Source organism: Gopherus evgoodei, chromosome 9 (assembly GCF_007399415.2).
Source record: "Gopherus evgoodei ecotype Sinaloan lineage chromosome 9, rGopEvg1_v1.p, whole genome shotgun sequence".
NCBI lineage: Eukaryota > Metazoa > Chordata > Testudines > Testudinidae > Gopherus > Gopherus evgoodei.
Genome location: NC_044330.1, coordinates 84,872,313 through 84,896,212, shown reverse-complemented (window position 1 = coordinate 84,896,212; position 23,900 = coordinate 84,872,313). Strand labels below are relative to the sequence as shown.

At 44.2% G+C, this 23,900-nt stretch overlaps 1 protein-coding gene across 3 annotated transcripts in view; it reads left to right on the top strand.

The window, feature by feature from the left end:
* Positions 1 to 23,316, top strand: part of AR (androgen receptor) — a 113,109-nt gene extending 89,793 nt beyond the window's left edge. For all 3 annotated transcript variants that reach the window (XM_030575673.1, XM_030575672.1, XM_030575671.1), the window contains 5 exons: positions 467 to 754; positions 9,668 to 9,812; positions 12,480 to 12,610; positions 13,344 to 13,501; positions 15,678 to 23,316. In XM_030575673.1, the coding sequence (XP_030431533.1) occupies positions 467 to 754; positions 9,668 to 9,812; positions 12,480 to 12,610; positions 13,344 to 13,501; positions 15,678 to 15,833 (878 nt within the window). In that variant the 3' untranslated portion in view covers positions 15,834 to 23,316. The remainder of the gene's footprint in view (positions 1 to 466; positions 755 to 9,667; positions 9,813 to 12,479; positions 12,611 to 13,343; positions 13,502 to 15,677) is intronic.
* Positions 23,317 to 23,900: the final 584 nt, after the last annotated feature.

Genomic DNA, 23,900 nt, shown 5'->3' with positions numbered 1-23,900 from the left:
GCTGTCAGTCATATTGTGGGTTATGGGTTTTTTTTACTTGCATAGTTGTTTGGATCAATACACGCCCCTCCACCCACTCTTTCCTCAACACACACATGCAGTCATATTCTTCTCTCTCCAATCCTTCCAAAATAAGTATATCTGAAAGTAACACCATGCAGATGGGACCGATCGCTCTTGAGGTCAAGCAACCTTGTCCTTGTCTCAGTAACACTGTTTGCCATGTATGGATTAATGGCTTGAATGCTTTCTATGTATAATAGACCTCCATCCTTGTTCTTACACAGTGCCTCCATCACCATGGCATCTGGATAACTTTCTAGGCTGTAGCTGTCGCTAGACTAAATGTGAAGGTGCAGCTCTCTTTCAGCTTCACCCTCCTTGTGGGTGGTGGGGCTGGAAGTGTAAGAAGCCTTAAGATTGTTGTATATTTAACCATCATGTCAAGCTGTGTCATTTTTCACAGCCCGCAAGCTGAAGAAACTGGGCAACCTGAAGCTGCAAGAGGATGGTGAGGGAGCCAGCTCATCCAGCCCAACAGATGAGCAGGCCTCCAAGATGGTGATGACACGCATCGATGGGTTTGAGTGCCAGCCCATTTTCCTCAACGTCCTGGAAGCCATTGAGCCTGGTGTAGTGTGTGCAGGCCATGATAACAACCAGCCTGACTCCTTTGCTGCTCTTCTGACCAGCCTGAATGAGCTTGGGGAGAGGCAGCTGGTGCATGTGGTGAAGTGGGCAAAGGCCTTGCCAGGTGAGGAGAAAAATGACAAATTCCAGCACCTTCCACCACCTTCCTAAAACCATCGCACTCAAATCATGGCAGGGACATGTTTCAATAGAAGAACCGTATAATCTTGGCCCCAAAACCACAACATTTGTAGGGGTGCATTTTCAGAATGTTTTCTTCTGTGAGCACAAATTACACCCACAACATTTGAGTGTAACCCACATTGCTGTAGCATGGGATTTGTGCCCCTCTAGTGGCTGGTCCATGAGAGGTTATTGAGTCTGCTGCAGCTGTAGACGTTTACCCCTTTAGCTCAACCAGAAGAGGCTTGTGCTTTTAGAATGAAAACTTTTGGGTTCAGTCTCTGCTTGAGTTCATTCCTTTGGCAGGTGGTTATCACATGGGTATGGTTTTGGCCACAGTTAAATAGCTTCTACAAATCTAAGCACTGGGTTTTTCAAATATCTGAATTAGGGTGACCAGTCCTGATTTTATAGGGACAGTCCTGATTTTTGGGTCTTTTTCTTATATAAGCTCTTATTACTCTCCACCTCCATCCTGATTTTTCACACTTGCTCTCTGGTCACCCTAATCTGAATGTTTTCTAGACCAGCAGGGGTGGAAGTTGCTGTAAAGAAGAGAAGCTTCTCTATTCTTCTCTGTGCAATGATCTCTGTCTGCTTTAGGAAGAATATTAGGTTCAGGCAGGAGCTACAGCCTTACTTCTTAAAATGAAGGCCCAACACCATGACGCACTCCTGGGAGTGGATGGAAGGAGTAAATTTTCTGAGGGAAGGAATAAAAACAAGGCTGTTTGATAATGTAGGAGGTGGAAGCTGAGTAAAACCAGGCTGAAAGTAGCTAGGGAACAGAACACATTGGCATGAAAGAATCTATGCCCTTCCAGCCTGTTTCACATTGTATCTCCTCCAAGTGCTGGAATTTCATCTTAATATAATTTGTCAGAGTTTTAAATGCAAAATTTTCTCTGTGTCTCTCTCAGTCACACAAAATGATGGGACAATCGTTCTTGGAAGTCTAAGTGTGCCAAAAATTGATGGGATTTTGGATTATTTAGCACAAATTATAATTATTTACCACAAATTAATTTAATATTATCATACGTAGCAATATTAAATGAACGTGTTATTAGCAGATTAACATTTCATAGTTTATAGCATACTGCAAAGGAGAGCTACAGGAGAGAAGTGAGCTTCAGAAGGGTTATCCTGTGGCAAACCAACCAAACCTAGGCCTGGTCTACACTACGTGTTTAAACCGATTTTAGCAGCATTAAACCGATTTAACGCTGTACCCGTCCACACTACAAGGCCCTTTATATCAATATAAAAGGCTCTTTAAATCGGTTTCTGTACTCCTCCCCAACGAGAGGAGTAGCGCTAAAATCGGTATTACCATATCGGATTAGGGTTAGTGTGGCTGCAAATCAACGGTATTGGCCTCCGGGCGGTATCCCACAGTGCACCACTGTGACCGCTCTGGACAGCAATCTGAACTCAGATGCAGTGGCCAGGTAAAAAGGAAAAGCCCCGCGAACTTTTGAATTTCATTTCCTGTTTGCTCAGCATGGAGCTCTGGTCAGCACAAGTGGCGATGCAGTCCCAAATCCAAAAAGAGCTCCAGTATGGACCATACGGGAGATACTGGATCTGATCGCTGTATAGGGAGACAAATCTGTTCTATCAGAGTTCCGTTACAGAATACAAAATACCAAAGCTTTTGAAAAAAATCTCCAGGCTACACAGTGCTGCATGACAAGCGTAACTGAAAGCCAAAGAATCAAATGGACGCTCATGGAGGGAAGGAGGGGGTACTGAGGACTCCAGCTATCCCACAGTCCCCAGCAGTCTCTGAAAAGTATTTGCATTCTTGGCTGAGCTCCCAATGCCTGTAGGTTCAAACACATTGTCCGGTGTGGTTCAGGGTATCGCTCGTCAATGTACCCCTCCCCCCCCCATGTGAAAGAAAAGGGAGAAAAAATCGTTTCTTGACTTTTTTTAATGTCACCCTATGTGTACTGAATGCTGCTAGTGGACACGATGCTGCGGCAGTAAAGAGCAGTATCTGCTTCTCTCCCCTCCCCGGTGGCAGATGGTACAATATGCTTGATAGCTGCTGAATACCTCTGGCTGGTCTCAGGTGAGGCTGGCCGCAGGGGGCACCTGGGTAAAAATAGGAATGATTCCTGGTCATTCCTAGTAGATGGTACAGAATGGCTGATAACTGTCATCATCATAGCAACTGGGGGCTGAGCTTCAATCAGCCCCCTCCCTTTCATGTGTAAAGAAAAGATTCTGTACCGCCTGGACTATCATAGCAGTAAGATGATGGGCTCCTCTCCCCCACACCGCTTAATGTCCTGCCTGGACTATCATAGCAGCTGGAGGCTGCCTCCTCCTCATTTTATCTCACTAACAAGTCACTGTTTCTTATTCCTGCATTCTTTATAACTTCATCACACAATTGGGGGGTGGGGACGCTGCCACGGTAGCCCAGGAAGGTTGGGAAGGAGGGAAGCAACGGGTGGGTTTGCTGCAGGGGCAACCCCCGTGAATGGCATGCAGCTCATCATTTCTGCGGGATCTGACATGGAGCAGCTGTCTTCTCTGGTTCTCTCATACACTGGTTCTCTAGTACACTTGCCCCATATTCTAGGCAGGACTGACTCTATTTTGAAATACCATAAAGGAGGGATTGACTTGGGGAGTCATTCCCATTTTTGCCTTTGCGCCCCCCAGGCAACCTCAGCCAGGGGCACTCATGATAGTAGCAGATGGTACAGAACAACAGATAGGCATCATCTTATTGCCAATTTACAATAGCAGCAGACAGCACAGAACAACCAGTAACCATCTCTCCTATCATGCAAAAGCAAATGAATGCTGCTGTGTAGCACTGTAGTAGCGCCTCTGTCAGCGGCATCCACTACACATACGGTGACAGTAAAAAAAAAGCTGAACGGGCTCCATGGTTGCCATGCTATGGCGTCTGCCAAGGCAATCCAGGGAAAAAGGGCGCGAAATGATTGTCTGCCATTGTTTTCCCGGAGGAAGGAATGACTGACGACATTTACCCAGAACCACCCGCGACAATGATTTTTGCCCCGTCAGGCACTGGGATCTCAACCCAGAATTCCAAGGGGAGACTGCAGGAACTATGGAATAGCTACGGAATAGCTACCCACAGTGCAACGCTCCGGAAATCGACGCTAGCCTCAGACCATGGACACACACCACCGAATTAATGTGCTTAGTGTGGCCATGTGCACTCGACTTTATACAATCTGTTTTACAAAACCGGTTTATGTAAAATCGGAATAATCCCATAGTGTAGACGGACCCCTACTTTCTAGACAGACTCTCTGACTTCATTAACCCTCTGGCTTCCAAAGATGCCTGAAGATGTCCTGTTTCATGCTCTTGATTCTTAGAGTGCACAGCTGCTGGCAGGCTAATGACAAGTAATTGTATTCCTGTGTGCCTAGAGCAGAGGACAGGCTGATGGTGACACCTATAAAATGTGGTATTTTTTATGGCGGCACCTGGTAGTGACTCCATAGTTAGAGTTGCATTCTAAAATGGGTTTAAAATGAGGCATTTATTCCTGTTTTCTCCTAAGTAAGTGGCCAGTCAATGTGGCCCAGTTTCACACTGGATAAGTTTTCTGCCCTTTGAATTTTCTGTATCATTTTTGTTTGGTTTCCCTTCATATATGTTTAATAAGCACCCTTTGAATTTGGGCTGTAGTTGAAATTTTTCCTTGCAGCCCTACTTCTCACTGTCTGTTTTTAAAAAAAGTCTGTCTACATGACACGTAGTAAATAGGTGGGTCCTGTACAGACCAGCTTCAGTTGGTTGGTTTTGTTTTCTCTCCCCTCTCCCCTGCCGCGGTTGGGTTTTGGGTCACTTTTAGCCATGGACAAGAGGGATGAGCATGCCTCATTCTCTCTGCAGTGACGCAGTGTTCATGCGGTCACATAAGAGACAACTGTCAAATTGATGGTTTTTAAGATAGCTACTTACATGTTAAAGGGTTGCAAGATTTCTTCATATTGGCCCTTTGAGTTAAGACTCTATGGCTACTCCAGTGTTTTTTGTTATTTGGAGTTTTTGTTATTTGGAGTTAGAAATCTTTTGTCTAATAATGCATTTATACAAAGTCACTCATTTGCTGTAGGGGTGCTAACTTAACTGGGAGTGTTTACCATTGTCTGGATAAACTTTGCTTTCCACATTCTGAGCAGACATTGTTTTCCACTGTCTAGACAATACAGCTTCCAGAACATAAAGTGGGTATTCAGTTATATTAGAAACCTCAATTTAATATAGCGTGTCAATAATCAGTGATGGAATGTAAACAATAAAATTTAGTAAATTAAAATAACTGATTTTGATGAGAAGGGAAATAAAATTTCCAATTTTTGTTATTAAGCAAACTCATAAGCTGCCAATCTTGTAAAAATAAAAATGTCTAGTTGACGAATAAAAATGTTTAAGAGAGAAGCTAAAAGCATCTCTCCATAAAACTGTATTGTGTTAACATTAATTGAAAGAAACTATCTATTCTTTCAATGCTTTAAAATTAAAATGAACAATGACTTGACTCTTATTAAGATTTAACTTTGCACGTGTTGGGCTAGATTCACAAAAGGTCTTAGGTACCGAAGTACCACTTTAGGCCCCACTGGGATTCACAAAATCTGGCCCCATTGGGATTCACAAAACTTCTCAGCTGCCCTCAAAACTTGTAGGTACCTAAAATCATTTTGTACCTATGTTTTTGCAGTAAAAGTTCCCTAGGCACCTATGTCTCTGCCTCCAAGTGTGCGCACTGCTGCTCCACACCAGACATCTGCATGCCTAAGCCCATGAGCGATGCATGACTGAAGAAATATAGGTATTTCTCCACTAAACTCACCTGCATGCTCAGACCTTGCCTACTGGATCTGGCCCCTCTAGGTGAGTTTGCACAAAACTGCTTTTGGGGGAGATGGAGCTCCCTTATAACTCTTAGCCCAGTGGTTAGGGTATCCAATTAGGATATGGGAGCACTGATTCCCCCCCTTCACCCCAGCAGCTTCTTGCAAAAATGGCATAGGCACGTAACACCAGAGAGGGTTTGCAGTCAAGAATCCCAAGCAGAAGGAGGCACTTCCCTGCAACCTGGATTCAGGTGCCTATCTCCGAGAGAGGGGCGGGGCTTTGCACACACACCTTTTGTTGGAACCTCCCATTGGCAAGGAGCCACTTCACATGCTGTGTTTTATGAATCCCAATTTTGGATACCCATCTCTCTTCATTCATTGTATATGGAGCCTCAGCACCAGAATCAGGCTTTGTGAATCCAGTGATTTTTCTAGGTTTCTAAAAGTTAGGAATGACAATGCTCATTGTCACCCAGGCCTAAGTTCCTTTGTGAATCTAGCCCATTGTTATCATGTAGGTATGATCATACCAGACAATCAGTTAAAAGATATCTCATACTGCACTATTAAATTAATGGTCATGAATCATCTGATGAACAGAGAAAACCTTTGTTCACATCTGAATGAGCTCTCATTCACATGAATAAGAGCCAAGAATTTAAATAGAATTGGTTTTTTAAATGAAATCCAAATCAGACTAAATATGTCCTTCACATTCTGTATTTGGGAAAGAAATCTAGTCTAATCTTAACAGAAGTCAGAAATTGCCAAAGTATTACTCAGATTATATTAGTGTAAATATGCTTTAAAATGTGGGAGGAAATACTGAATCTGATGCTTTTAAAAGTAAGGTGCAATATGTTGAATATTATTTAATGCATGCGATGAAGTGGGTATTCACCCACAAAAGCTCATCCTCCAATACGTCTGTTAGTCTATAAGGTGCCACAGGACTCTTTGCTGCTTTTAAAATAACTATAATGTCTCTCTCTCCTGCCTGTCCATTTTACATGTGGCAATGATATGCCTTCCAGAATCAAAGCAGAACCCCCTCTTAAATATAGTCTGTATCTTTTTTGCCATGTGCCCTGGCTCAGAAGCTGCAGATCTGTCAGCCACTGCTGGTGCCCTGTCTAGAAAATCAATTTTCCAAGGGGTCGGGTCAGCCTTTGAGAGACAATCCAAGCTGATGGCTTCAGATTGCACTGAGGTGGCTTCTCAGTAGAGGTCCTTCAATGAGATGTTAGTCCCACTCCCCAGGGAAGGTGCTTATCTGGAATGCAATTCAATAACCTTGCCTTGGGCAAGGTTAAACATGCATTCAGCACAGAATACAAAATGGAGGTCCTAATACAAAATGGAAGTTACAGTATCAAACAGAGTTAATTATTTGATCCAGACATGCCACTGTCTGTCCTGGGAGTTAGGAAGAAAAAGGTGCTTTAACAAGGTTTCATCCTCTGTTGCATCCCCCTCAACAGAAGGCACCTGCCCACTTATTGTAAAGACATTTAATGCATGTGGATGCCCAAATTGCCATGTGTAGCAGTGGCTTTCATAGAGAGGCAGCCATGCCGCTGCTTCCTTTTCACTCGTAAGGAACTGAGCCTTCTGACTAAGCCAAAAGGTCCTTCTCTTCTATGGTAACACAAGTTCAAACTAAAGAAATGGAATGACAGGCCCAGTGATAGTCCAGTCCTCCTCCCAGCCACTGTCTCTCTCCTGAGAGGCCATTCACTGTTGTCCCTTCATTCTGAGATATGGAGGGGAATCTTCATCCCAGCCTCTTCCAGGCCATTAATCGCTGCAAAAAATGCTCTTTTCCACTTGTGACTTGGCAAGAGACTGTGCCCCATTCTACTAGAGAAAGATCTGATTACAGCAATCCACATATTCAAGTCCTTCAGGTTCAAGTCAGGCTAGTCATTATATCTAAGAATGAAGCCAAGTAGCCCATTAAATTTTCATCTGGTATAGATCTAGGGTGATCACCCTTCCCTTGTTTCACTGATTTACCCTTTAGGGTGACCACGCATCCCTTATTTTAAGATGTACTGAAAGGTATTAAAACTGATAATAAGTACCATTTTAAACATGAAATTGAAGCTTATGATGATTGCATTGTATACTGGAGGGCAGTAGAAATGTACCCATGAGAGAAAACTAAATGCTATGCTAAGGGAAATGGTGTTTCCATAAAATTTCCCTTAAAATAAAGCAATGTCCCTCATTTTTCATGTGCCCTTCCCTTATTTCCATCCAACAAAGGCTGTCACCCTATATAGAACATATGTCTGCACCAAAGCACAGGCTGCTATGAAGAGGGTCACCCTGTGAACTTCTCTCTACACTGCTTTCCCATTGAATACAGGGTCAAATTCAAACTCTGTTTTTTAACATACAAAGCCCTCTATGGGAAACCTGAGTGATTGCCTCTCGCTCCGTGACCAACCCGTGCCAAGTCTGCTACTTTCCACTACAGCCATTAAACTGCCAACCAGCATATGGGCTTGTGAGTGCAGGAGTCATCCTTCACCAGACCTGTGCCTAGACCATTTAACTGACTCCCACAAGAGATAAGAATGACCACAGATAGGCCTCCCAACATGCAGAACTAAATGCAACCACACACACGCAAAATACATGTATGTATTTTCTGCTTGCTTTCAAGCTACACCTCCTGGCAAAGAAGGGCAAAGAAAATTTGATATTTTTCTTTTTTGCTGAAGAAACACAAGGATGCTATGGTAATAAGGGCCACATAGATAGCGCTAAGACCACCTTGAACTGAATTGAGGTTTCTTCCTATTTCAAGAGACCAGCCATTATAAACTATCTAATTAGACTGAAGAATTCATCTACACACCAAATTCATTGGATAAGTAGGAAAGGGTTTTTATACATATATTACCTTACTGAAAAGAGAACTTGGTTCTAAGTTAAATACTTCTCAGAAGGCACATACCTGAGTTTATAAAGCATGGAGGTGATTTAAATGTATAATGTTTACTTGCATTTTTCTAACAAGTCTCACCCTAGGTGCCTACAAGTAATATTAAGTTCATCAGTGCTTAAAAGTCCTGACAATGGAAAATACCTTATACTAATTCCGCATAGCACTATTTAAACACAAAGTGTGCTTTCATGCAGTGAAATGAAAACTGAAAGAATGCGTTCAATCCTAAAGCAATTACAGCATATCGATAACACATGGTTTGTGCTCACTTGAAACTGACAGCTTCTCAGACAAGAGATAGAAGTTGGAGTTGATGTCTCATAATTATACACTTAAGACTTTACCGTTGTTTTAGCATTTGGTCACAGTAATGTAAGAATTTATAGAAAGCTGAGATCAGGACTGCAGGTTATCTATGGCTATATGTACTGATAAATATCCAGAGAAATTAGAAATAGCGTTGAATTACTGACTGCATACTCTGTGTATGTGTGTCTCTCTCTGTGAATTGCAAATGTGCTTGTGGCTGGACTATGAATCATCCTGAGAACACTATTTTATTGTTCATAAAGTTCTTTGAGACTCTCAGAGAAAGATACTATATAAGTGCAACTTACTGTCCCATTTTACCACTCCAAGCTGTTTGCGTTTTTTCACTTGTTCTTTCTCTTCTTCCCACACTGAGTCACAACCCATCAATTACAGCTTCTGGCTTGGAGGCTTCTAGTTTACTATCAGCATGTCAGTGCCGTGGCTCCAAGGTTGCAATACAGCAAGGTTTCAATTTTGTCATCTGGTAGAAGGAAGAGACTGAATTAGTTTGTGTATGCAGACCTCCCATACACACTGTCTTATAGCTGAACACATTGGTAATCTGGGACATACGGAGATTAGGCTGGGGGCCACCGTGTCCTAACTTTCTAAAGTCCCCAGGAGCACAGATTGGGAATTAAAGTGCTGTATTTAAAAAAAGAAATTATGGTGAATTGTTTTAATCCAGACTGAACTTGTGATCTCTGTTTATGGCCTTTTGTAGGATTCCGTAACCTGCACGTGGATGACCAAATGGCACTAATCCAGTATTCCTGGATGGGTCTTATGATTTTCGCCATGGGATGGAGATCTTTCACCAATGTTAACTCCAGGATGCTTTACTTTGCTCCGGACTTGGTCTTCAATGAGTAAGTGTTAAATAGCAACAATTTGATATTTTGTATTGTTCATGTCAGAAAGATTGCAGACAGAGAGTGAAAGAGGGACAGCTATGTAACAGGCTCCTGATGAGTTCAGGTCAGATAACCTCACGCCGAGAACTGCCCACAACATTTCAAAATTCAAGAATGTTGCTGATTTTCCACTAGTTAGTCTGCCGAAATCTCCTTGAGGTGATCCAGGAACATTAGGTGGTGCTACGGAGTCTCTCCTATCCTTCTTCACCAAGCCTAGCTTTTACATTCAGATAGACTCCTCATTCAGAGAAAGGCAGTGCTGACTGCAAGAGACTAATCTCTGAGATCCTGCTGTGCGTCCAAGTGCCCGTGTGGCTTCCCCTTCACCAGTGGGTGGGTCAAGGCACAATCAGAGGTAGAGTGACTAAAGTGCACACAGAAGAAGGAGATGTTTCCAACTGCTGGAAATGTTCAGACTTTGGTTGTTCTTTCCCAGACACGTTCACTACTGCTAGAAATTAATAGGCCAGACTAAGAATAGCAGCTCTTTTATTAAACCTTTCTGTTGTGCCCAGCAACCAGGCTGTATTGCTCTGACGAGGTTTTTCAAAGGATGGTTCAGGAAGCTCTGCACCATGCATTTCATTCTGAAACCACCAGCTCTCTCCTTTGTTTGTCTGCCTGTCTTCCTCTTTCCCTGGGCTCTTACACCATACCCATTGCCAGGATATTCAAAGCTCCTAATTCAATACATAGTTAAAACACCTGTCTTTGTCTGAGTTGCCTTAAATGAAAAGGGGTCTCCTTTAAATCAAGAGTTTGGTGAGTTTCTCCTTCAGGCCTGTTGAGTTCTTAGACCCAAGCACAGTTGCATGAATGGAGACATAATGAACTTGTTGGCTGAATTTACTGACAGCATGATAATCCTTGCAGAGCCAATAGCGATTTGAGTAATGCACCTCACAAAGTGCAAGATACGTTTATAAATGGGAGCTTTGCATAGCTGACGGTGACTTGATTATTATGGCAAATGGCCTGGATGAGTAATGACCCATCCTGGTAATATATTAGGGATTAGTATGTCAGATCATAAATCATCTGTATACTGTTCTTGGGGGTGTGATGTGACAACTGCGGGTATTTTTATAGGATGAGGAATCTGTGACCTTTTCCACACAGAATTGTCCCATTTCCTTTCACATTGTTTGGAAACCTCTGAACACCAAATCTCACTTGGCTGGAGTGTTGGGCCTCATTGTCCATGGCAGTGTCAGGGACCCCAATCCCAGTGTCTGGTCTCTTCATCAAGGCCTCCCAGAAGAAGGAGGGTTGGCAAAGCCTGGCTAGTTGCCCTTGCTTTAGTGGAGGGTGAAAGCTGAGGAGGCTGGGAATATCTCATTACTGATGCCCAATGAGGCTTGGCTCAGTATCGATCTCCAGACCATTCTCTCTCTTCTTCCTTCTGATATTTTATTATTTTCTCTCCCTTTCTCCTCCCTCTTATCTTCCTTCCCCGCCAGGAAGCACCCTGGGTTTCTCTCTTTCTTCCCTGTTTTTCCCCCTTCCCAGCCTCCCATACTGCTTCCCCTCCCCATGTCCTCCTCTTCCATACCCCTGTCTCTCACTTCTCCCATGCAGGTCATTTCTGCAGCCCTTACTCTCGTGGGCAGTCTGACTGATAACAGTAAGCATTAGGCATGCTCAAACGGTACAGGATGAAGCATCATGCCTGTTTCCCCCTCTCCCCTCCACCCACCCACAATACACGTCTTCAGCCAACACCGGTGCTGTCTCCAGCACCTGACGATCGAGTCCTAATTTCAGTGGTGTTCTGGATACCTGCTCACTTGGAGCATTGCTCCTTCAGCTGATAATGGCCTCTCCAGCTGCCCATATATTGGCGTGTGCTCCAGGAGCCCTTGGTTTTCAGGTTGCAACTGCAGTGCTAGAAGTTTTAGGCCTCTCTGTGTGATGGGACATTTGCAGCTAATTCACCTCTGTGCTTATACAGTAAAGAAATCCATAGAAAAGGTACATGCAGTTCAGAGAATGATCAAAATAGTGTCAGGGGGGGCGGAATTAGAGATTTAACAAGAGAATCTGCTTCCTCTCAAGGGAGCCACAATGGAACTGTTGCTTCAACATTAATTTACCAGTTTGGAATGGTGGCAAAGAGTGTCAGAAGTTCCTGCAGTGTTACTGTCTGATTGTCCCTCAGCTAAGTTGTGGCAAAAAAAAAAAAAGTGGTAATCTTGAGGTTCCCCTGATGTCATCACTGAGACCACAGACATAGAGTGTGAGCATAGTGCTGAGCACAAAGCCTGAGTCTTTCTCCGAGCGCTCGCACCAGGATACACGCCCGTAGTTTGTTAAATATGGTACATTGTTGCTGACACTTTTCAGCAAGTGAGAGGGTCAGGTAAACCTTAAAATCCCCCTGATCATCCCATTCCCCAGCAAGCAGATGCTGGGTGGTATTTTGGAAAACTTTCCTTTCCTGAATTCAGGCCATGATGATGTTGAGATCCTACAAGAGATAAAGACTATCTCCTTTTCAGATAGAACATGCTAGGGTAGATGCAAAGTTGTTGGATCTTTGTCTTTTTTTAATAAATATCTCGATCAGCCTGCATATCAGACCAGCAGTACTTTAACCTTCTCACCAATGCATCTTGCCAGGTACCGAATGCACAAATCCAGAATGTACAGCCAGTGTGTCAGGATGCGACATCTTTCTCAGGAGTTCGGGTGGCTTCAAATCACTCCCCAGGAGTTTCTCTGCATGAAGGCTCTACTGCTCTTCAGTATTAGTGAGTGGCAGCATCCTTCTCTGAGCAGATTAATAGTTGATATGCCCTGTGTGACCCTGTATGTAGTCTAGGGTGACTAGACAGCAAGTGTAAAAAACTGGGACAGGGTCGGGGATAATAGGTGCCTATATAAGAAAAAGCCCCCAAAATCGGGACTGTCCCTATAAAATCGGGAGATCTGATCACCTTAGTTCCCCCACATGTTCTGGCTGTGACTATTTGCTTCAGCCATTGTGCTGAGAGGCAGAGAGATGATTTCAGAAATAGAAATTAGATGCCATAGTGGAGCCAGCAAAGACCACTACGGCCATTCATCCTGCCCTCTGCATTTTGCAGGAGTCCTCCTGATGTAATTCCCTTATCTAACCTGCTCTTAAGTACTACTCTTAATGAGGGCTTGGCCAACTCCCTTGCCTAATGGCTTTTAATAAATGGACCTGTGAGTATGAGTGGCTGAGCGGGAAAATCTAACCACAGCTTGTGGTGGGTCTGATGTGCTACCTTTGTTTTGTAACAATGACAGCACCAAACAAAGGCTATGTTAGTAGAGGTGCAACCTGCCCCCAACCCCTCCCCACCTCTCATCCCTAGACAGTGAGCCTCAGTCATCCACAGTGGGAGCGAAGATGAGGGGAATAACTGGGGATGTGGGGGGGGGGGTTTCAATCTTCCTGTTGCTCTTGTTTTCTTCTCTCCACATTATGATTGTTTCCTGTCCTTGTCCCCATGCCAGTTCCAGTGGATGGTCTGAAGAATCAGAAGTTCTTTGATGAACTTCGAATGAACTACATAAAGGAACTTGATCGTATCATCTCTTGCAAGAGAAAGAATCCTACATCCTGCTCTCGGCGCTTCTACCAGCTCACCAAGCTCCTGGACTCCGTGCAGCCTGTAAGAGGGGATGAAATGGCCATAAACCTGGAAGCAGTAATAACTATAGCTGGGGTCTACTGGACAACTCAGGGCTCTGAGATTTTGCAGGGGTGAGGCAGGAATCTTGCAGATACAAACAAGGTGCATAAGGAGATAGCTTCATAAATGTTCGCTGTAATGTCAGAAAAGAGGATTTTGACCTGAGATAATTGCTTTAATTACTTCTCTCTTTTATTGGTGTTTCTATAGGCGAGAGCTCAGAGGCAGACAAACTCTTGAGAAAGATCCTGATTCTGTGCCAGTGTCACTGATCATAGAGAACAAGGGAGAAAAACTTTCAGGAAACAATATGATCTATAATACTGGTTACGCACAAACCTGTCCATTGCCTAAAATAACTAAACCAGATTAGCAGTTAGCTAGCCTCAGGCCATGTCTACATCTAAAATTTTGCAGCGCTGGTTGTTACAGCTGTATTAGTACAGCTGTATAGGGCCAGCGCTGCAGAGTGGCCACACTTACAGCAACCAGCGCTGCAAGTGGTGTTAGATGTGGCCACACTGCAGCGCTGTTGGGCGGCTTCAAGGGGGGTTCCGGGAACGCGAGAGCAAACCGGGAAAGGAGACCAGCTTCGCCGCGGTTTGCTCTCGCGTTCCCGGAGCCACCCAGCAAACCACAGGGAAGGAGACCTGCTTGCTCGGGGTTCCGGGAACTAGAGAGCAAACCGGGAAAGGAGATCAGCTTCGCCGCGGTTTGCTCTCGCGTTCCCGGAGCCACCCAGCAAACAGCAGGGAAGGAGACCTGCTTGCTCGGGGTTCCGGGAACGAGAGAGCAAACCGGGAAAGGAGACCAGCTTCGCCGTGGTTTGCTCTCGCGTTCCCGGAGCCACCCAGCAAACCGCAGGGAACGAGACCTGCTCGGGGTTCCGGGAACGAGAGAGCAAACCGGGAAAGGAGACCAGCTTGATTACCAGAGGCTTCCTCCTTCCACGGAGGTCAAGAAAAGCGCTGGTAAGTGTCTACATTGGATTACCAGCGCTGGATCACCAGCGCTGGATCCTCTACACCCGAGACAAAACGGGAGTACGGCCAGCGCTGCAAACAGGGAGTTGCAGCGCTGGTGGTGCCCTGCAGATGTGTACACCTTCAAAGTTGCAGCGCTGTAACTCCCTCTCCAGCGCTGCAACTTTCTGATGTAGACAAGCCCTCAGTATCTGCAATCTTGAAGGTATTTCTTGCAGTAAGTGTAGGGAAGTACAAGGGAACACTGCAGAGAAACTAAAATGAGCATCTGTATTTATTTTAGGTAGAACTTGCAAGTTTTTGAGCACCACCACTGTGGAAGGTAGTTTTGATGTTTTTCAAACATCCTGTGGGTTGTTAACTGCTCTTTAACTCTCCACTGGATACGCATGGAGGGCTTTTGGAGAAAGATACTGCAGTGTACCTGAAGATCCTAAAACCCAGTCAGTCAAATCAGCTGCACTTAGTCAAAGCCAACTGCCATGCCAAAGTGTGGTTCCTCTCTGAAAAGTGACTGTGTAAGTGGTAATTACTCCAGGTCAAACCTGCTCATTTAGAGAGCTTTTTTCCTTCAAATTGCCAGCTCAGCAGGCTCATCCTGAGATCTGAACATCAAGCTGGGTCTTATCTGATTGGCACCTCATCAGCAATAACAAAAATTCTGCAATCAGAATTTAGTTATCAATTCTGTTGGTGATACACAAGGCAGTACAGAATCCATCTGCCTCCACACAGCTGTATCTCTGCAGGGAAACAATAAGAGAAACAGATTTTACTCAGTAAAGCCAGCAGCCCTGACTTTGAACCTGCACAAGACGCTGGTCTCTGTTTGAATAAGATGCCATTTGCACAGTCACTTTTCTGAGCAGAACCACAGTCTAGTTAGTACCTTCTGAACTTAGCGCCTGAGCACCACAGCAGTCTCCCTATCTAGATTGCTCACTTGCTCGTTCTCAGGATGAATAATGGCCCCTAGTGGCTATTCTCAACCGCAGAAGAGTTTGTAGCATCCAAACGGCAGAAACTTATCACGTCTCACTGCACTGCTGCCTATCCTGTGGTGTGGTACCTGCTAATACTTTCCTCTGTAGTCACCACAGTGTTAGCAGGAGCCATTTGTCAGAGAAGTTAAATCATTCATTTAACCTTCCTACTTTCTCTTTCTTTCTTAGATTGCCAGGGAGCTACATCAATTTACATTTGACCTTTTAATTAAATCGCACATGGTCAGTGTGGACTATCCCGAAATGATGGCTGAGATCATCTCCGTCCAGGTTCCCAAGATCTTGTCTGGGAAAGTCAAACCTATCTACTTCCACATGCAGTGATGTCCCGGAGGGAATCTCCTTCCCCTGCCACTCCCTTTCAGCCATCTCCTGCCTGTTCTCTCTGCACTACTGTACTGCAGTGCCTTGGGGAGTCTCCTCTAAAGATACTGTATGCTGTGAAGATGTACAGTGCCAAATGACAACCTATTGGGATTCCTTTGATTTCAGTTTTTTCTGGGGTACCTCTGAACTGAACTCCCCTTCACGGCTTCTGCATATGTCTGGATGGCTCTGCATCTCTGTAAATGTTGTGGCATGGTGACTTTGTGGCACTTGTTTACACCCTTGTGCTTGCGTATTTTCCACAGTGATGTTTAGTGGCACAGTGCCACGGGAAGTTTCAGACTGGGAGAAATTCCTCCATTTGTTTTCTCTTTAAAGCAAAGAAGAAGTAGGTTAAACATGCAAGTTGAGAGGGTGGGTTATTTTTCTGACTAACCTGGGGTATTTTCTTTTTTGTTTGCATCGTGTCTTCAAGAGGCATGTGAATTAAAAATGCAGTAGTAGTGAGACAGGAAGGGGACAGGGAAAGAGACCAGAGCGTGGTGAAATTAGAAAGTCTATTTCAATATCAGACAGTCCTGTTGCTGCAAAAATCCTTGTTATCATCTGCTCTGGTCATGCCCACAGACCCAAATACCACACCACTCCAGCCATACGTGCAGACCCATATACCGGGCCACTCTGGCCATACGTGCTGACCCATATACCAGACCGCTGTGGTCAAGCACCCAGACCCATGCACCCAGCTTAGAACAGCATTAAATATTTACTCACCAAAGAAATGCCCAATTCACAGGAGTATTTGGAGTGTTGTCATGTCAGTAACGAGGGCTGGTGAGGATTATGACCTTTGGAACCCCTGAAGATTGCAGAGGGCTAACTTCCATCCAGGACATTTTTCCTGTGGACTGTGAGCCAAACTGGATCTAAGTCTGTCCAAAGACTGTCCAGACACCTAGTAATCACATTCCAGTTTTGAACATTATTTTTCCTCCACACCAGCAAACAAAGAAATTACCACTGGCATCCATCTCTCACCTGTGCACCACGAGTGCCTGAAGTCTCCTCTCACCTCTGCCTCTAGCCTGCTCCCCTTCGATGTCTGAGGTCTCCACTTGTTTCTGCCCGTCACCGTGGGTGTCTGAAGGTCTAGATTATCCAGTGGTGCTTCTCATTTGCCCTTTATCCAACCGTTTTGCAGATTCTTTCAGAAGCCAACACAGAAAAGAATCTCAGAAGCAAAGCGGTGAGATCTTTGACTCTTTGGGCTCTGTGAGGTCCAGTTACTTTGGGATTATTCCGCTCTTTTGGAAACAGTTGTACGTGGCCTGAGATCAGAGGCAACGCACGTGGACGAGCATGTGAGGTCACGTGCCCCACCCCCACATTTGCTGCTTGACTTATATTGAGCATGCTCACATGGACTGAGCATGCTCAGTAACACTTCTGGAGCCACCTGCCCTCACTCTGCCCCCCGGCAGGCACAGGTCATCTCTGCCTGAGATTCCCAGCTATTTCAGGGAATGGTAAAGATAGCATTTAAGAGGCCTGTTCTCTTACTTAGGGGTTCCTATGGCTTGCATTAATGTTAGTAGTTGATCTCCACCAAGGAAAAAATACACGCCCTCTCAGTGTCCCTAAAATTCCTACATTTTAAAATTAGAACCCAAACAAAGCCCAGAGCTAAACCTCATGGAGATGACAGTGTGTCGTCAGACTGCAGCACACTCAGTGAGATGCCAGCTGGAGAACTCTGCCTAACACACACATGCTATCATTCAAAATGAGATCAAAGGTTCGTCATCTTTGTTTAGTGGCAACTTTCAGGGTCAATATTTCAGAGAGGAATGAGTGTTTCTTCAAGGTAGATTAATGTTGGCTTGAATCATCCCCCTGGCATTCCTAAGGACACATTGGCCCATCTAGGAATTTTATTCAGATTTGTTTTTTTTCTGAGGTTGTACTGCACGTGAAGGATCTGACCCTTCATTGCCTGGTGGCTCTGAGTTCCCTCCTGCGCCCTTCCCCTCATCTCGTGAGCCCAACACAGCAACAAGAGCCCTGTTGGCAGGACTGGCTTATGAACCAGATTTTTGAAGAGGTGGATCTGAGTTCATCTCATCTAATATGGCATCCCACTATGCCCATGTGACAACAGCAGATTAAATGTGCCATAAGCCTCCTTTACACGCTAGGAGAGTCAGACGTTTAAGCCTGTGGATCCCCACCAGTTTTACTCTCCTCAAGTATGTGGGCCTTTTCCAGCCTAACACCCTCCCCAACCCCTCCTTCCTCATGCAAAAGAATTGTGGCAATTCTGCTGCTACTGGGGCCTTTCATGGGTTGGGTGCTGCCATCAGCCTTAGAATGCAGCAGCTTGTCGAGTTTCATGGTGCTGCACCTGGGGTTCTGTGCAGAGTGCTTGTTGGCACAGAAGGTGCCCACAGAGTTTCTCTGATACTTTTCAATCATACTGTAAGGGTTGCATTTAAAAAAAAACAAAAACAACAACAAAAAAAACCTTTTCAACAGTTGTGAATGAGTTTTCATCCCCTGCGAAGCGTGGCTCTGATCACAGTGTTCCTAGGCTCCTCGTGAATGATAGAATAGTAATAAGCTCTTTTTGATATCAGCCAGTTGGTACTGTGGTATTATGAATATCTTTTTCTCTTTAAAGGCTTATAAAAATACTGACATTTTGGTGTGATTGAAAGCAGCTGGTGCAAGGCTCCACTGACTTCGAAAATATACCAGGTTAAAAAGTTCAGTTTACACCAAAGCCTGCTTCTTTGCACTGGGGTTTTTCAGCTAGTTAGCAGATGAATACAATGATCAGCTGGCTTGGCACAGCACAACTCACTCCATAATGAATGAAGGATGGCTGGACTATGCAGGAAGGCATGTATTTTGCATTTGGTCAAGTCCATGCAAGGGTTTCACCTTTGTGTACTTAGGGAGCTGGGTTGCTTGGTACCATTCTAGAATGTCAATGGCAGGCTGGCAAGAGATCTAAAGTAAATGTACTGCTTGCCTACAAACACTCCTGTTTGATGGACAGAACCACGTAGTGGACAAGAGAGGAGGAGAGAGAGGGAGGCCGCTGGCTGTGACAGGCACTATACACACAAGTTGCACACATTCTGTAGATGATACGAAGTGTGAATCCTTTAGGAAAGGAGCATGTGACTTACTTGAAGTACATGCCATCCATCAAATACTGTACATCACGACTAAGTTGCCTTTATTGACCTCCCTGCGCCAGTAGTTTCTGTGCCAGACCAGCCATAATGGGAAGTGAGGTCTTTGTTTGGAAGCTGTTCGGTATCACTTCTTGTTTAATCTGAAAGCTGGCTTTGTACGACATTGTTAGAGGAATTACTGAAGGATCCGGTCACAATAGCTAGGATCAGTGACACGTTTTTTGGTCTGTGTATTCACCGGGGTTTTTAAACACTGTCTTCTTCAGCTTATTTTCAGTGGCTGCTGCAGAATGGAAAAAGGCTTGCGAAGTGCCAAAGCGCTGACTTGGCGATGTTCTTCTGTACTTTGTTGTTTATTTTCCATTTTTATTTCTACGTGTGCTTAAATAAAACAAAGAGAACCCCACAACCCACATGATAATGTAGAAATTGTCCTTAAGACTACTACACACTTTGCATAGTGTTTTTCTTTAATGTTACTCCAGGAACTCATGAAGCTATCTGCTTACCTGGCAATGCTTTCCAGAACACGGGTGCAAATAGCTTGCAAGTACCCCTCCAATTACATAGAGCTAAATTCTTCCTTCACATACAAGAGTTCAATTTCTCCTGGAGTTACAGGCATGGGGAGGCAGAATTCTTAACTTAGCAAGGACCTGGTAACTACACCCTCCTGCATATTGCTAGGGCGTTTCATGCAGTGAGAGTAAAAACCATGTAACCTGCAGTCTGGTTGGGGAAAAAGAAGAATGGATGGGGTGTTCAATATTGATCTAACTCCACTCCCATTGAAATCAATGGGAGTTTTACTATTGACTTAAAAAAGAACAAGAGTTAGGCCAATGCTAAAGTGTATTTGAAGATCCCACCCAATATGTGTTTGCTTTAAGCCATATCTGGAGGTTCTAACTCACATTGTACTTAGTGCTTACTCAGGGAAGACTCCCATTGAGTTTGCCTGGGTAAGGGCTGACTAGATTCTCCTCTCATTTACGCTAGTGTAAGCCAAGAATACAATGCCTAACAAACATTGAAGTCAGTGGAGTTATCCCAGTGTAAGTTAGAGGGGAATCAGGCCCCAGGAGCTGGATCTCAGGATGTGTCCCCTATTTACTACACACTGTAGGAACTCTCTGGTCAATCACCCTTATGATGAAGCGGCATTTCCCCAGTGAGAGCCCTGCCACTGAGGGTATGTCTACACTTCATGCAGGGGTGTGAATCCAAGCTCAAGGAGACATCCTTGCTCTAGTTCTCATCAAGCCAGAGGCCTACATGCTGGAATGCTACCTCCCCACCCCCCAGCCCTGCCTCCCCTCCACACCGCACCTGGCTTTTTTGACAAAAGAGGGCATTTGTCCCGTTTGCTCTTGCCAACTGATCAAATCAGCAGTTGCGAAAGGACAAATACCTCCTTTAGGGAAAAAAAAAGTTGGGACGGGCTTAAAAAAGGGACTGTTCCAGCCAAAACGGGACTATGGTCACCCTAGTGAGTCACCTGGAGTACATGCCTGTTTGAGACCCGAGGCATGTAGTCAGAGTGGCTAGCCCATTCTGCCACTCATGCTGCCACGGTTTTAGCACACTAGGGCAAGTATGTCTCCTCACACTGGGAATCGCACCCTAGCTCTAAGGGTAGACATACCCTAAAATGATACTAGTTTTATAAGTAGTTAGGGTCCATGATCCATATGTAAATGAAGGTGACTTACATGGTATTTATCACCAGTGACATCAAGTGTTACCTGCCTCCTAGCAGACTAGGAGTGACCCTTCATCGCTGCAGGAGCGCTGAACTGATCTACCACACACCCTGCACCTTGCAGCAGATGTCTCCCCGGCCCTTTGTCACATGCAGCTGCAGCTTCCAATGTTGTTTGCCTCCCTTAATGTTTAAAACTAAAAAGAACGAGATATATCATTTTATATTACCAAAGATTTCTATATAAAGTAATGACTTAAAAGGCATTTTTCACAAAGTAGACACTAAGAGAGATTAAATATCCTTCAGAAAATGAGTCCTTAAATGTGTGCCTGTGTTAGTAGACGCTTTTATATACTCTTTTTTTTTTCTTGTACTATTGACCAGGTTTTGAAAAGTCCATGGTTGCATTGTGCAAATGGAGTATATACTGGCATGCTATATTCTGGTGCCAGTATTAGTTTGCTGAGGAGCTGTATATTTCAGGGACAATATTTGCACTGGAAGGACAACAGAGAGAAACCCATGTTGCTCCCCCCTTTGACAGCACAAAACTTCTCTTCAAGCTAAGGCAGAGAGTTAAAATGTGTTGTAAACTGGCATTTGCTTCATAATCATATTTCAATGTAGATCTATAGTGTGAGCGAAATATGTGCCTAGGACTGTTCATATAGACGGGTCTCTGCACCTTCCCATTTTGGTTCCATTTAAGAACTGATATTGCCTGTGGGAAGCAAATTGGTAATTGCACCTTGAGCTTATGTGAGAACGGGGCTGGCTCTGTTGGCCTCATGCTCTCACCTAGGAAGCCGTGACCTTGGCACGCTACCTGCAGGCCACAGGGCAAGAGGTTGTGGAACCTTCCAAAGTGTGGGGATGTGGATGGCCTTTGGAGACAGCGCGCCATGTCATGTCCTACATTTTAATAGCCCAGAGCTGAGGCACATGCAAATTATTGCTGCAAACTCTTTGGACACTAGCTTCCCAGTTGCAGGGTGTCTCATTTTAGTTGCATTTTCTGTGGAGGACTAATTGACATCTGGAAAGGGGGCCTTAAAATCCAAATCTCCCCCTAATCAAGCTAGCTCCATCTGTGCACTAGTCACTGCCTTGGGGAAGTGAGGCGGAACCTCCCTTTTAAAGGGACTGCAGGGAGCCTGGATTTAGATGCCTAGGACCCGTAGCTGTATCATGCACAGAACCACAGGAGCCATATGCTGAGTGGCTCTCCTTGCTGGCTGTTTTGTGTTAAAACACTGGGTTTGGGAGATGGTCTGGAAAGTTGATGGCAAATTAATTTTTTTTTGTTAATGTCTGTAATTAAAAGTGCTGTATATAGATATATTTTCCTTTTGTAATAAGGCTAAACGCTCACTGCTGGGGTGGTCTCTCACCCCACAGCTATTTGTGTGAAAGCTAGAAAGACTCATTACGGTTACTCATCTTACTACATCTGAACCAGATCATGAGGCAAACAGCTATAGTTCAGTGGGGCTCCCGAAAGGAAAAGCGTGGCAGCCCACACATTGATCACGCGGGTTTTCAGGCAGAATAATGCAGCTAGTTCACTAGATCTGTTTCTACATTATGGGATTCAAAAGTAATAGCTAGGCTTTGGGCATCTGAGGCATATCATTCAAGCAGCCCTCTGCCCAGTCGCAGTATGGCCCTTCTTCTGTTTTTGTTAACGCTTTCTTGTCCTTGCAAGGTTTGCAATCATGTAAAATATATAATCATCTTTAATTACATATGCAGAATTGTGGCTTTTTTTCAGACAATCTGCTTTAAAAAATGGTATTCTGGTGCCCCAAAACTGACAGCCACTAAGAGCTAAATTCTTTTCCTGTGGAAGCCAAGTGGGAATTTTGCCATTAATATTAATGGAGCCAAGATTTGGCCATAAATGTATTAATAAGGAAAACTCAGACCCACGATGTTAACTGTCATTGAGGCTTAACATTAACTGACATCCGGCTGCTTCAGCCCACAAAGATGTGGCTGAAAATGCCTCCTCAACAGGGATCAGTGAGTAAGAAATTACCCTGCTAGTGTGAACTTCATTTATTTTTGTTTGTAATGAATCAAAAAGAAGCATTTCTGCTATGAAGAAAAAAACAACCAGCTGACCTTAGTACAGGGGGAAATAAAAACAGAAACATTCATTTTGCTTTTGACTTCTTTAGTCCCTGCTCAAGTTCAGTGTGTGCACCCAGCTGACGCTAGACAGCAGGACAAACTTCATGCAGTAGCATTCAGCTCTCTTTTTATAACCTTGGAATCTATTGTTGCTCTGAGTTTAATAAAAGGCAGAACCTTGTTTGTTGGAAAATCAGTGTATGTGTGTGTTTGTCATTTGTTTATTTCAGACAGGAGTTTGGAAAATGTCATCCGGTAAGAAAAATATTTGCTAGTGGGCCTGCCAAAGTAAGTAAATAAATAAATGAATAATTGGCCCATTTCCTAGTGTCAAAGTTGTATGCTTGGGTTATTTGTAACAAAAGCTGACTGTGGAAAATTGTCTAATAGTCCCTTATCTTGATTGTTAATTCGTTTATACATAAAATAAGTAATCTTTTCATCTCAGCCTTTGGATTGTTTAAAAATTGGCTTTTATTTTATTAATATATTTATTGGAGTCAGTGTCCTTCTTTTCTCTCTGTTTCTGTTGTTAATATTTACTAGCAACTGTAAAGCCAGTCTGCTCTGACTTCATTATAAAATTGACAACTTGACCTGTGATCTCCAAGTAAGACAAAATGCCGTGTTTCTTCATTCAAAGCACGGACGGGCATTTTGCTACAATTTAGTCAGTCTTCTATTGGCCAGACTGAAGTGCTCAAAAACAAAGCCACAAGTAACAAAATGTTTAATGTGGAACGGTGTGGTAATTACATAGGTACTCATGCCCTGAAAACTGAAATCGAAGTGTACACATGGCTTTTAACAATACAAAAAAATAAAAGGCTGCGAACATGGAGCCGTGGGATCGCATTGGTTTAGTCCACTCTGGAGTGTCTAGTTCCAAACCTTCGCTTGAGTCACAGCTGAAGATGAGTTGGTTAGTTTCAACGTTTGGCTGCAATTGCCATACTCGAGTAAAGCCAAAGATCCGAGTAGCAGCAGGAGTGTTGGCAGAGCAGTGCGGGGAATGCAAGAGCAATA